The following is a 14995-nucleotide window of genomic DNA, read 5'->3' as shown; positions in this document are numbered from 1 at the left end:
CTGCTGGCTGGCCATTGCACTGGTCAATGGAGAGAAACATACACATACAGACATTATTGCCCATGAGGATGTGACTCTGGTAGGACGAGATTAAGAACGGACATTTGGGTCCAAAGGGACAGTTCTCTGTGATTTTTCTTCGTCTACAAGCACAGCTCCACCAACACAAAACACAAAAGTAATAAAAATCCTTATCTTTGATAGCCCAGGTGCGACGATTTTGATCAAACATTTGTTCTTGATTATTAAGAATTAATAAAAAATGCAGTATGATAAAAAAAAAGTATAAAACTGCTTTTTATTGCATTCTCAATCTTTCTCTACTCACGAACAGTTACTGGACACCGAATTCGCAGGACCAGTATAAACATTCACTATTAAAACATGTAAATACAGCCATGATTTATTTAATGCTACCGTGTTTGTTGCAGCTGAAAAGCGGAACATGAACAATCAGCCAGTGGGTAATATTTTTTGACGACAGCTCCATTTGTGATGGCGTTCAGGAAGTCGACTACACATATGCCAAGATACTTTGGTGAAAAAGTAAACTGCATATTTCACCTGGACAAACAGCTCAGTGGAGTTTTCCCCAACATGGACTCAAAAAAGATGCTTAAAACTTTACTTGAACCTGTGACATAACAATGGTGTAGCCATACCATTAACAAGTCATGCATGCAGTCATGAACTGTCTGATAGATTTTGTTAATGTAACTGTGTCATGTTGCCATTACCAGCAAAGTTATGACAAATGCCCAAATGGATAATGTCATGAGATCTTATGTCACATGCAAATTTTTTGCTAAATGTTCTCAACATAGTTATCAAGATATCAAAAATGATACCAAATATAGTCACAACCTTGCAGTGTGATTGGCTGAGAGGCATTCTAGAAGTGCCAATATCTCCTCATAATGACCCTGTGAACACACCTCCTTTAGTATCACTCTGCCTCATTCGCCTGTAGCTTAGAATGAGAACCACTTGTTCAAAAAGTATCAGACAACTTTTTACAAGTATCAAGCCTGCCGAAAAAACTAATGACAGCAAGCAATCCAAGGACAAAACCAGAACACTTCCATTGTAATCAATAAATGTGTGTATACCAGACACGTATAGAAGAGCTCCCTGGTTTTATTTTCGACAAGTTACGTCACACTGTGTTGATGTTCCACCTTAAATACTGCAGTTAAGCCAACCGCCTTTCATCAAAACACTGATAAACCTTTCTCTAACGTTTAGAAGGAGACAGTTAGTCTAGTAGAAGCTTTAGTTAGTAGTACTGTATTTAATCTGCTGTGAGCGATATTGCTGTTAAATGTGTTACACAAAGTGTGTAGCCAGTTCTGTTTACTGTTTATGTTTCGTCTTGACGAGCAGTTTAGATACCCTGAATTTCTTCGGTTGCTGTACTTTATTTAGGTTACGTTCACATTACAGGCCTCACTGCTCAATTCTGATTTTTTGCTCAGATCCGATCTTTCTAACTCGATGGCTCACATTCGTATAGTGTCTCAAATGTGTCAATGTGAACAAATCTGCGTCCTGAAACAACCTGCAGGCGCACATCCTAATTAATAACATTACATGAATGAACACATGCATCAGGAACAATAAACTATCCAACTGAACAAGCCTTTACCGTGAAGATAATTTACTCTGAACAGCTCTCGGCTGTTCATTATTACAGTGAGACGAAGGCGTAAAAGGGTCAGATGCTTTTGCAGCGTTTTGCACTGGCACTAACTTCAGGTGAGGCGCTCCTGCCACGTTAACACTGAATGATGGTGCATGTGCAGTGAAAAATGAATTATGACCTGACCTTTCTCATTAAGGTTGCATGGCCATGACATGGACATGCATCTGATGTAGGACCACATATGAAACTGATCTGAAAAGATCAGATCTGCATGTCCACACAGCTCTGAACACACAAGGCAAAAAATCTGGTTTGTGCCACTTCAGCCTGGTAATGTGAACGTAGCCACTGCAGTGTTTATATGCAGCAGTTCTAGATCAGAGCTGTTTTCCTTGTTGTATGATAAATATCCCAAAACCAAATAATAAAAATGAATAATCAGTATAAATGCAATAATACACTCAAGGTTGTGCTATACCATGACATAGACTGTGCGACTGTGCTATGTCTACTATACGGAGGGCTGCAGTCCGCCTATAATTACATACAGCACTGTAATTATGACGTTGTGACTACTGGTAAGGGAAACATCACACTGGTCATATTTCGTTTACGTCAGTGTTATGCAGCACGGTTCAAGTGAAGTGTTACTAAAAGCATATTTAAAATAAAGTGATGATGACAAACAGTGGGGGCTTTCTCAGCTGACCAGTCAGCAGCATCTGCAGAGGCTCACTCAGGAAGGGTTACAGTACTGCGTGAGTAAAGGGTGATGGGGAGAGGAGGTGTATGGAAGCAAAGGCACTCCAAACTATAGATACACTATACAGTTACTACTTATTGTTACAATATAGCTGGCACCTACTGTACAGAGAAGATTGAACTATATGGCTGGAGAAAGCTCCTCATCTACAGTATCCAACAAACAGTTAAATTTGCCCTGATCTTCTCAATGCTTTTCTCAACTTTTTTGAGCTTTTATTATTATTAATTTTTTTATATTCTTTTAATGTTCTCATCTTTGTTTTTGCTCATTAACAGTTCTCAGGTCAGCGTATGTACATACCATGAAAACACACAAAAGAAAAAAAATAATAAAATAAAACTTTTTATATATATATATATATATAGATATAAAAAAACAAAAAAAGTACAAGCCGGAATTTGGCAAGGAGCAACTGTGCTGTACTGTATTTACACCTTTTGCTGCTTTCTTGATTTTCTTTTACTGCCATGATTTAAACCTTTGCATTAAGACGTTCTGAAGAAAAACAACAAAATGTACAGAGCTTTTCCCACTCATAAAGTTAGAGGATGCTGAGTCAGGAAAGAAAGGCAGAAAACATTGCTCAAGTAGTGGTTACAACACAGCCTCAATGATCAATGATTCAACATGGAAAAAAACGACATCCCCATCATCGCTGACAGCCAGCATAGTCTTTAACTTAACGACATTGACCGTGTATCGCCTCGGCTATGACACCATTCATGTTCAGGTACAAACTAATATTACATCGAAGTCTACTGAATGCCGAAGCTTTCAAGTTCCGCACTCAATCTATTTGTTTATTTTTATTTCTTTATTTGTTTTTTGAAAAGTGCAAACAAACTTTTTTTTCCTTTTTCTTTTTTTTGATGCAACTCGCGGTGTGACCAAAAAAGGAGGCCGAGCACAAACCTGAGGACTACTGACACAGAGGTGACCAATAAATAACAGAGGAAAAAACGAGGGCTAGAATTGGATCTACAGTCCTACAGGGTCGACAAAACTGCAGAAAGGAGGGGCACATTAGCGAGAAAATCCACCGTTCCTGGCTAAACGTGCCCCCATTTGGATCTGTATGTGTGTGTATATATATGTGTGTGAGTAAAATCTGAGTCGTCAGCAGCCAGTTGGCTACCACATAAAAACCTTAACCTCTGGCCTTGATGATCTCTGAATCGATGAATACTTGATATATATCTATATACTGTATACCTATATATACTTTTTACATAATGCAAAGTAATATATAAACTGTGTATGTATTTATATATGTATATATATATAATACAAGAACACAGAAACAGAGACATGTCAAACACGTCTCTCGTGTCAATCAAAACATCTGCCCCTCCCCACCCAACCCCATAAAGTTCCCATTTTTCAGTACAAAATAAAATAACACAAACATAAAATCATACGTGAGGATTAAAAACTCCTAAATAAAACTTCAGACCACACTGATCTTTTTTTCAGTTGGCTTTGTCACTGAAACATGCACGGCTGTTGGGCTGCTTGCTGCACACAGCAAGAGTTATTTGTATATACGATACATAAAAAACAAAAAACAAACAAAAAAAAATGGACTATCATGTTAGCAATTCCTGGACTCCTGTATGCCGCTTTATTTTACCTGCTAATATATTACTGGATGCTCCCAACCAAATTCAAGCCATGCACTCCTGGACTTGCCAGAAGGGGGCGTTGGTGTGCAGGGAAGGTGAGAGGAAAAGGAGGAGATAAAAGGACAGAAATGAGAGAGAGAGAGAGAGAGAGAGAGAGAGAGAGAGAGAGAGAGAGAGAGAGAGAGAGAGAGAGAGAGAGAGAGGAGCCCATTTGAACAGCAGGCTCGCTAAACTGAGATGGAAGAAGATGGATTTGGCTACCGGATTGCTTTGTGATTAAAAGATTGTCCACTGAGAATGAGAAATGTTACCTACACAACAGGTCTGATACGGGGTCTCCCCCCCGTCCCCTCGCTCACTGCTCTCTCTTTCACTCTCCTCAACTCTCTCCAGAAATGACACTCAGAGCTGCTTCCATGTACGTTGGTGAACTCTTTCTGGACAGTGTCGTAAAACACTTAAATAAGGGTAGGCTCTTGCAGTCTTGAGTAAGTGTCGTGGTTAAGATGATTCAAACCCCACCCAGTTCAGCTATGGAGCAGTGGGGCGTGGCCCTGGAGGGCTGGGCTGGATGCGACTGGCTGGGGCAATCAGGTGGAGGTGTTGGAGGCGGAGGCAGAGGCTGCAGTGGTGGTCTGACCACGATCTCCACTGATGCCATCTGGACAACAAAAAGAGAGAATCTTTACTGTAATGAACCCCACGATCACAGAAACAGTGCATTAGAGCAGTGAAGGCTGGGGGGGTTTCAAAAAGCAGGATTTCACAGGAAGCTGCTGACTTAAAATGTCTTTAACTTAATCTCTTTCTGCAGCACCTGCACCACAATTTCAACACGTCTCTGTACACAGTAAAACACACTTATGATAAAAGGTGAAGCACCTGGCCACTGGCTTCTCCAAGAGACAGCAACTCTCATGACTCGGTTCAGACTTGCGACGACTCATGACTCGACTCAGACGCGCACTTAACCAACTCGTAACACAACTCTGATTTAATGGACTCTGACTCACTGTGAACTGACTTGTGACTCAGATTCACTCTGACTTGACTCAGGACTCGACTCCGTCTTAACTGACTCATGACTCAACTTGGACTGACGCTTAACTGACTCATGACTTGGACTCATGCTTAACTAACTCATAACTGGGACTCACGCATAACTGACTCCTGACTCTGACTCCATTTTAATGGACTCATGACTCAGACTTGCACTTAACCAACTCGTAGCTTGAACTCTGAACTGACTCGTGACTCAGACTCTGTGTGAATGGACTCATGACTTGACTCAGACTCACACCAAACTGACTCTGACTCGTGACTTAAGACTCAAAGAACAAAACAGACTGCCAATCTTAATGCGGTACATGAATAAAATCTCAGTTTTACAGTCATCACAGTGTTGGGGTCTGAGGTCATTGCACTGTGGGTACTCATCCTTTTGAGAAAAAAGAAACTGCCAAACATGTGAGTATCAAACCAGAGGGGCAGGAAAGTTAAACTTGCTCTGCTCTTACTCACAGAGACTTGAGAATCAACCTGGACTCACATGAAGTGACATGAACATCTCTGGCTTCTACTATAAGTTATGAGTTTCTATTTTATTCTGTGTACAAAGAAATTTACTTTCTCTCAAGTCCACTGCATGTTACAGAGCAGCAGACAGAGATTAGGTTGAAAATTGACAGAGTATTTCTTTAAATCAAGAGAGATTTTACTACTGGGCTGTACGATCTTTAGCTATCTGGTCTAAGTTATCTGGTTACCTAAAAAAATCCTGCTTTGTAAAATACCACCCCAGGTGACTAATACAGCAGTATTCCTTAGCTAACTGTTAACCCTGTCCTGAGATGAATCTGATACACTGGCTACTAAGAATGGTGTACCCAGAGAGAGAGAGAGAGAAGGAGAAGTGGAGAAAAAGGAGACAGACCAGTAGTGGAGGAGGCATTGGTGGGGGTGGAGGCTCCGGCCTGATTACGCGCATGAGCAGGAATCAAGATGGTGGCCAGGGATGGGTTACTGGACAATTCTGTGAGAAACAAAAAGACATGAGTTTTTAGTAACTGCATTTTCAGTCTTCATTATCACCAATGATGACAAAAGCAAAGTGTGATATTTCTAACTTACAACACACTAAAAATTCTGCAGATTCCTTTGAAACCACATTTGTGTTTGTAAGTGAAAAGAGATGTTTTAATATTATATGTATCTGATTATGTCCATGCATGTCCAGTCTTTCCAGTTTTGTCAGAAAAAATAATGTTATATTTGTCATGTTTTGGTAATGCTTTTCACTGAATTAGAAACTAAAGGAGTGCAGACCTGAACTTGTCAACACACAAACAAAAGAACGCAAACAATTCATTATGTAGTTCTTCATGTAATCACATTTAAATATTACAACAATATACAAATAATATTTGACTCTAAGGATTAAATATGTGGTATAATGTAACAAATAAAAGTGATCATCCACATAGTTTCTTTGTATGAAAGCAGTTTTAACCTTGAGTGGTGAAGTTAAATAGCGATGGCTTCTCTCGCCCATTGGGGAGTTTGATGTTAGGGTCCCGCAGTTCGTCGAAGAAGGAGTGTGCGCAGGCCTCGAGGGGTGTGAGGCGGGCGGTGGGTGTGTACTCCAGCAGCCGAGAGCACAGGGCGATGGCTTCGGGGGGCGTGCGTGGCCGGAACACCTGCAAACCAATCAGCAGAGGGCACAGTTAGTGAAGACATCAGCACACAGGCCGCAATCTACCAACCAATGAGCGCAAGGATTAGCAAACAAACAAGTGCGTGCAGTATCAGTGAGGAGACCAAACAGACGAGCTCCAAACAATCCTCATTCAATAATGAGAGGAAAAAACAGGACATTCAACATTTACTTCTAGCTTAACCAGTCTTATTAGGATCCTGTACAAGACACTCTCCACTTATTTGAGATTTCCTGAAACTAAGCTGATGCTACTCTGCTCAGACATTTATTCAGCTGATTAAGGACCTATGGTAAAGCGAAGCCTTTGTATGAGCGTGTGGTATTGACCCAGTGCAGTTTTTCTCAGTGTATATACATACATTTTATCAGGTCTTAATTGGAGGGGGGATGCAGGGGAATGCCACCCGTCCAGTCAAAAAAAATCTCCATTGCCAAAAACAGGTAGAGGTGTAAGTATAAAAAGGGCTAAGATGTCTACACGTTCACTTTATACTGAATTAGAGTCAACAGTCTGCACTTTATATTGGTGGTGGGCAATATGATAATTATTCATTATCATCAGGCCAGTCACGATTATTACATAACTGCCTGATCGCAATCGTTTGACATAATCGCAATCATTTAATCTGACCACAATTATTTCTCCATCATACTGCATTACAACATGCATAATGTGAGCTGGACACATTTTGGCTTGAGCCAAATAACTGTAAATAAAAGAAAATCAAAGAAAGAAAGTCTTTCAGTTTTAACTTAAAGTCCTCACTTTAAACTGTGTGCTGTAAGAGTGTAAGTTTGTGCACTGCAGTATATTGCATATATAATCGTTGAATAAAAATCCTTGCTTTCATAGTACATGCTTTAACATGGCTCTTTGAGTTCTTTTTTCCCCTCTGTTCCAACTGATCGAATCTATCGTCTTCAAGTATCATGTTTAATACAATGTGCTGGAATCCAGAGCAGAGATAACACAACATGTGTCACAGTTCAATTATTTATCACCTATAGTGTTTCAGCAATGTCTGTATTTATTGAGTTTATGTGCTGCATAATGTTTCGGCTTTATATTTTATAACTGCCACTCTATCACAGATAAAGTAAGCAAATAGAGTCTAATGCCTTAAAATTTTTGTCCAGAAAAAAGAGGGAAGAATAGAGCAGAAAAAGCAGAGAAAGGAAGCAAGAGATTAAAACTGATTCCAGTCAGACTAGGCCTCTTGTGCTATTGTATGTACTGTGGGGAAAGACCACCAGAGGGCATCAGGCAGCTCCCGACAATAAGAACTACAGATACCCTGAACTGGGCTGAACTCTGATATACAAGACTATTTACCAGCTTTAAATGTAGATTTTTTTTTTTATTTTAAAACTAGCAGTTTTTTATTACTGGCCAAAAGAAAATATTGATATTTGTTGTGACGTGTTGTAATGGTGCTGTTTTTGTGGATGCTGTTTTTCTCCACATGCAAAGATTCACACTAACAGCTAATGAGCTGAATCAGGCATGTTAGTGCAGGACTACTTCAGAACATAGGCTGGGCAACACTGGGCTAAAGCTACTATTCAATTCTTCAACTTCTGATTCTGATCAACATAAATGACCTACAGTTAAAAATGGCTCAGAATGGGAGAGCAAATGCACTATATACTGGCATAACACCTTGAGAGTTGAAAGAACAAATAAAAAGAGCCTTTTGGCTTAATCTGGATTTTTATTTATAAACGTGTACAAGGACTAAAGAACTAAAGTTGTCCACCTAAGAATATGGTAAATGTGTATTACTGTGAGCACTGTTGCTTCTGTTTGAACATTTCTACTGCTGAATAGAGAGTATTTTAGCACAGTAACAGAGTGTGTCAATGTTTTAAAAATACAACTTGGTTGTGGAAAAGATTTTCTTAAGAGAGAACAACCCTACCTCTGTGCCTTAGGGACACGACAAATGAAGAGAAATAAATTCATCTGTGACAGACGTGTGACAAGTAACAGCCTGATGATCCATACCAAACCTTTGGCTGCTTCATTAATTGTACGCTGTATGTCCGAAAGTATCTTGACAGTTTTCTTCTAATTAGCAAATTCAGCTACATTAAAATGCACCCACTGCTGACACTGGGGTTCAACTGTGCATGCTTGCATGTATATTCTCCATAGAAACTAGATGTTCTGGAGCAGCTACGCATGAGCTTAAGGCTGCCTTCAGATGGTGGAGCCCAAAATGCCGTTATATCCTAACACAGGACGCAGAATCCACAGCCTCTACATTCCGTCATGTTTTTTCACCATCAGCCAACGTGTTTTTCCTCCACAGATCTTTCACACCAGATTTTTTTTTTTTAATTTTTACCCGATTTTCTCCCCAATTTAGTCGTCTCCAATTCCACCCGCTAGTTAGGACTCCCCCAATCATCACGCTAGGAGGGTGAAGGCTAACACAGGCTTCCTCCGAGACCTGTGAAGCCAACCACCGCTTCTTTTCGAGCTGCCGCTCACGCAACGTCATTGGACAGCCGAACGTGCTCGGAGGAAAGCGCCAACCGCCAGATCTGTTACGTCAGCTAACAGATGCCTGCGCTGGCTAGCATCGCACTGAGTGATGGGGAGAGAAGGGCAGCCATCCCACCCACCCAGAGAGAGCGAGGCCAATTGTGCTCTCTCGGACTCCCGGCTACGGATGGCTGTAGCATCACCAGGGATCGAACTCGCGATCTCCTGATGATAGGGCCAACGCTTAGACGGGTGCGCCACTCAGGAGCCATTCACACCAGACTTTTCACAAGGTAACCAATCAAAAAAGAGAGCAGGGAAAAATGAACTAGGCTGTACAGTCAGACACTGTGGCTCACACTAGCACAAATAAGCGCTCACTTCTTTGGTCCTTTAATTTTGTGTAATGTGTGATGTATCACTGAACTTCCCATCCATAACATTGTCCACCAGATCCGCTCCTCCACTGTGCAAAACTTGTCCCATGCAGATTCCCCACAGTTCAGACGTGCTTTCTTTTACAGAATACACTCTGTCCGAACACAGCCTAAGCATCGACTACAGAGGAATAAGGCTGCCCAGCATTTGACTGTAGAGCAGTGGAACATCCAATACCTTCGGGATGAGGTTTATTGAACATCAGTGGCTGACCTCACTAATGATCTTGTAGCTGCATTCAATCAAATCCTCACAGCAACATTCCATATCTAGTGTAAAGCATTCCCAGTAAAGGAGTTCAAACTCTATTAATACCCTTGATTTCAGAAGAAATGCTGAATGCGCAGATTCTACAAACTTTGGGATGTACAGTGTACACACACTCAGTGAGCCTGGAATTGCTGTCACAGACAAATCTGATATGGTGTTACAGAAAAATGCATGAGCAGACTGGAGAGCCTTAAACTAATTCATGTTTCCAAATCATGCATGGTGGAACTGATCAGGATGGCCTGGACATTTGATAGGAGAAAGCAGTAACAGACTGCATCCCTGCTGAAAATTAATACAAACTGACTAGAATAGTCAGCCGAACAGGAAAAGCTCTGAAAGTAAAGAAGAAAAACAGCCTTGTCATCAGACTGGCGAGGATGAGAGTGATCAGCATGCAGTCCACTGTGGTTTGCCCTATAGACAGTGGCCAGCTAGATTTACCTGAAAAGCCAAAGCAAATAAACCTGTCTGCTCACTCTGGCAGGACTAGGATCAACAGAAACCATATGAATGGGATGGAGTCAGGACACGAGTGGCGAGAGATGTGAGATGGTTTTGAATGGTGGCAATGACGTGTGATGGCTCTGAAGAAAGAAAAACAGATTTTCCTGTACCTGTTGACTCACCTTAGTCCATGGGTGGGCCTTTATCTGGGGAAACTTGAACTCAGTGTAGTTGGGGTTCATCTCTCGAATCTGTTCACGAGTGGGTGTACCCAGAACCTGAGAGATACACAGAGAGAGAGAGATACAGAGAGATACAGAGAGAGAGAGAGATACAGAGAGAGAGAGAGAGAGAGAGAGAGAGAAAGAGAAAGAGAGAGACAGAGAGAGAGAGAGAGAGAGAGAGAGAGAAATTTAAAAATGTAGCACAAGACCCACCTTTCAGCACAAAAGAGTGGTTTGATTTGAAATGCTTAATGTTTTAAGCCAAAATCTTTCTGTACAAATGATCATAAAACAGTGTTTCAGGCATCAGGCAGTGTACTTGTAATCACTTCGTGTAATAACTTTCAGTAAGCCAACTTTAAGAGGCTTCAGACATCTGGCTCCTATCACTACCAGTGTAAAATCTGAGTTGGCAAGTTTCTCTGCAAAGAACCATCTCACATCAAACCACCCTGAATGAGTTTGTTTACATCTTAACGACTGATTTATGCAGAATCAAAAAAAAAAAAAACCTGGAATTTCCATTTAACTTCTTTGCTTTAATGGCAAGCAAGAATCATCTTTTCTGAATAAACAAGAGCACACATAACACAGACACACGGACGCACACACGCAGAGAACCCTGCACAGCAGTGTAGAGGCGCCAGTACCTTGATGATCTCTACCAGCTGATCCACTCCGCTGTCGCCAGGGAAAATTGGTTGCCCTAGCAACAGTTCAGCCAGAACACAGCCAGCCGACCACACGTCTGGATAGAAAAGAGGGTCGAAGGTCAGAAACAGGAGCAGAGGGTGAAGAAGGGAGTGTGGCTAATGAAATCAATCACACGCCACACCACACACACACTTTGTAGTCAGAGATCAGGAGCTCCGCAACACACACAAAGAATCTGAGTGAGAATTCCTCATATCTACACAGTTTCAGACTGTACGTGTCTGTGGAACTTTTTTATTTGTTTTAAACATAAAATATTCCCATACGTCTATATTGTACATGCGCTTTAATACTAAAAGGGACAATGTGTACCTTTCTGTAATGAATCTGAAAGAGTTTAACTGATCAGGAGAATACAACAGAATAGCTATAAATCATTAGGAAAAAAAGTCTTGCAAGCCAGACTTCTGCCCAGCGCCAGATCAGTCTGATGGGTTTCCTTGCCCAGCGTGGCCATAAACTGCTTTAACAGGAACATATCATGAAAAAAAAACAACTTCCCCCTCACTTCTTTGAAAGTCTGAAGTAGTATATAACACTGTTAAAGTCTCGACCCATACTGTTCACTCACCAGTCCATATATGGGAACTAAGCTGCAAAACAAGTTGTATTCAACTGTATTCAGCCTGCAGCAATTTAGTTCCACTCGTTCACTGAAGTTATAAGGAATGTTTCAGCTCTGAGTGCTTTTCGAATGAGGCACAATAAAGGACAGCCAATCAGAATAGCAGCCAATTTGCCTGCATCAGTCTTAAAGGCATAGTAACAAAAACAATCTATTTAAATGTAATTAATAGGACAAAATGAATGACAATTTGGGTATAAAACCACCCACTGACAGATGTAGAATATGGGCCCCTTTACAGGAAAGGGATATTTGACAAGACATGAAAAATTAGGAGTCACAGATAATTTAGCATGACATGTATGGTCTCTGAAGTGAATTTTTTTTTATTTTATTTTTCTTTTATTTTGAGTTATTGCAATTTTAATGTGAATAACATAAGCTAGCAGGGTGCACTCATGCTGTATTTGAATGTTACTGCTTAGCACACAGTATATATATCAGATGGCCTCATGTGTGTCTGAGGGTGGAATGCCTGAGGTGGAGGCCAGAGATAACGTTATCCTATCTATACTGGGTGGTGGATGATGGACAGTGCTAGCGTAGGAGGCAATAGATAGTGTCACTCCCACAGGAGCAAATGCTTGTACTTGAAATGTAATATCTGAGCTAGCAAGCAATAGCGCACCTCTACTGGATGTGCAGTGTAGCATTTACAAAAACCTGCTGCATGCTATATAGGCATGTATACAATGTGCGATATGTAGGATATGCAGTTTATGTGAGTTAGCTTCAGCATACCTATGCTGGAGGTGTAGTCAGTAGCTCCAAAGATGAGTTCAGGGGCTCTGTAGTACCGTGAGCAGATATAGGACACATTCGGCTCTCCACGAACCAACTGCTTAGCACTGCAGGAAAGAGAATATAATATAGCCACGAGTCAGAAATCAGACGCTCATAAATCTTCTAAATAATTCTCATCAAACTTCTGAACCAACACAACTGTAACTGTAATGACCATCACATGGCTACAAAGTACCAGCAAAAAGGTCACATTTATTAATTATTAGCCAAACATCTAGGAAATCTCATGGCTGGTTGAAGGCTCAGGGTTGAAATGTATGCTTATCAGCACAAGAAAATCTTAGATGAGGGGGTTTCCATTTTGGATAATGTAATTTTTTTACAACTAAAACTTGTGACAGAGGAGTTTCCGATGGCCGCTGCTGCACTACCAGGCCAAATTTAGATGAGTTACAGCAGGCCGGTGCTTTTCTACTTTCAGTTCCTGGACTTCTGTGGGACTTTAGCTGTGCTGTAATTAATTATTATTATTTTACTATAAAGAAAAACAACAGTTAAGTCTTCAGACCTTAGATATTTACAAGGATCACATCATATATTTAAACTCAAGCTATTAATCGAGATGGCAATAAGCTAAACGTATACAATATCATCATTCATAGGCTACTTTCTACTGGGAGGTGTCTGTCCCAAACCCTAATCCTTAAGTTCCCACTTGTCATATCTACATTTTTTGTATTTCTTTTTTTCCAAGTGGTTTTTAAAATATCTTAATTTATTTTAAAGCAAAGTTGAAAAATGTTGATTTCTCATTTAGATTTATCATATTTTTTATTCAACAACTTTGCCTCACATTTTCATTTTACTACCAAAACAAAGTTTCAGTCTGTAGGCAGAGACTTATTTTAGCCAAACACATGCATTTTAGAGCAGGAAGTGAGACTGTATCCCTGTCCCTCATGGCCATATGGTGAGTAGCTAAATCTCAATTTTTGAAGTAAATGTGTCCCAAAATCCAAAAATCAGTAAGTAACATCAAGGACAGGCACTTCCGAAACACATTTCCTGCAACTACGTAAATTTTCTTGTATTTTAAAGACAATATTACAATTTCGTGTGTGTACAACTGTTGAAAGCTGTGTTTGCTAGTCATGTACTGGTTAGCATTTTTGAGTTATGTCTAAAATTAGCTAAAACTGTCAGACTGCATCTAAATTCGTCACACCATTATTACTGTACTGATACTGACAAAATGGACTGTTCAATCATTTATTCATGTTCAATCATTTATACTCTGACTAATTTAGCAGAATGATCCATATAACTAATAACTACACAGCTAATCAATAAAGATGTGTTATTTATTTGGTTAGTTTCAAGCCAGAATCTTATTTAGCAGGTACAATATTTACTTGGTATAAATAATACAGTTAAAGTGCCCCTGAAGTCATCATGCAAAACATAAAATCTGCTGAATAACATTGTTAAATATGTTTATGGTGTCCCTAAACCTTAACACTAATTAGGAATACAAAGATTCATGAATTTGCACGAGTATGCAAACTGTAAACACCCACTGTCTTGCAGTTTTCCACACCTCTTAACTTAACAGTTATATAGTATACTGATAGCACAGTATCGTGTAATGTAATTTAGAAATCAGCAGATACATTTGGCTGCATTTTGTCTGATTAACTGTATGATTATCTTCAGACCCATTAGCTGGGGTTTGGCAGACACAGATGTCTATAAAGTATTTTAATTTATGCCTAATTTGTGAGGACAAAGAAGGAAGGGAGCAAAACAGACAGTCAGTTCAAAATAAAGAGACAGAACATTCGGACATGACGGATACTATTCTTGATTCCAGTCGTTATAAATTTAGCAAAAGACATCACAGCAATGTGAAGACAGAACTCAAAAGACGGGAATCTGATGTGAAACAGTGGGCTAGAAAATCCAGACCACACAAGTAGAATTCAAAATATCTGTCTGCACTTGACAGGACCCGACTACAGTCCATGTCCGTGTTTGACTGGTTTCGTATATCATTTCTAGAACATTTATTAGGGATGAGTTGAGCTCAAAGTTCACATGTAGGTTTCAAGCAGCCAGCCATTCCTGCTTCCTAATCTACCAAGTTCTTAATCTGGCATGCTGTTGCAGTGAGAACAAAGCTTTATGTCAAGCTCATCCAGACTGAAAACTTTCAGCATGTTTCTGAAAGACATTAATTGCTGAATAAATAGAATTTAATCTTAATTTTGGATACTAAATAATAACAGCTGTCATCGTTGTA

The 14995-nt window shown here is 40.1% G+C and overlaps 1 protein-coding gene across 3 annotated transcripts in view; it reads right to left on the bottom strand.

Moving 5' to 3' along the window:
• Positions 1-2975: 2975 nt before the first annotated feature.
• gsk3ba (glycogen synthase kinase 3 beta, genome duplicate a) overlaps positions 2976-14995 on the bottom strand; it is a 65414-nt gene continuing 53394 nt past the window's right edge. For 2 of the 3 annotated variants that reach the window (XM_036570700.1, XM_036570716.1), the window contains exons 6-11: positions 12694-12800; positions 11264-11361; positions 10560-10667; positions 6540-6726; positions 5964-6062; positions 2976-4691 (exon numbers count right to left, since the gene is read on the bottom strand). In XM_036570700.1, the coding sequence (XP_036426593.1) occupies positions 4621-4691; positions 5964-6062; positions 6540-6726; positions 10560-10667; positions 11264-11361; positions 12694-12800 (670 nt within the window). In that variant the 3' untranslated portion in view covers positions 2976-4620. The remainder of the gene's footprint in view (positions 4692-5963; positions 6063-6539; positions 6727-10559; positions 10668-11263; positions 11362-12693; positions 12801-14995) is intronic. The other variant, XM_036570708.1, reaches the window with a different exon arrangement.

Source organism: Colossoma macropomum, unplaced genomic scaffold, assembly GCF_904425465.1.
Source record: "Colossoma macropomum unplaced genomic scaffold, Colossoma_macropomum, whole genome shotgun sequence".
In the NCBI taxonomy this organism is placed as follows: domain Eukaryota; kingdom Metazoa; phylum Chordata; class Actinopteri; order Characiformes; family Serrasalmidae; genus Colossoma; species Colossoma macropomum.
Note: the sequence above shows the minus strand (reverse complement) of the source record. Positions and strands in the feature narration are given on the sequence as shown.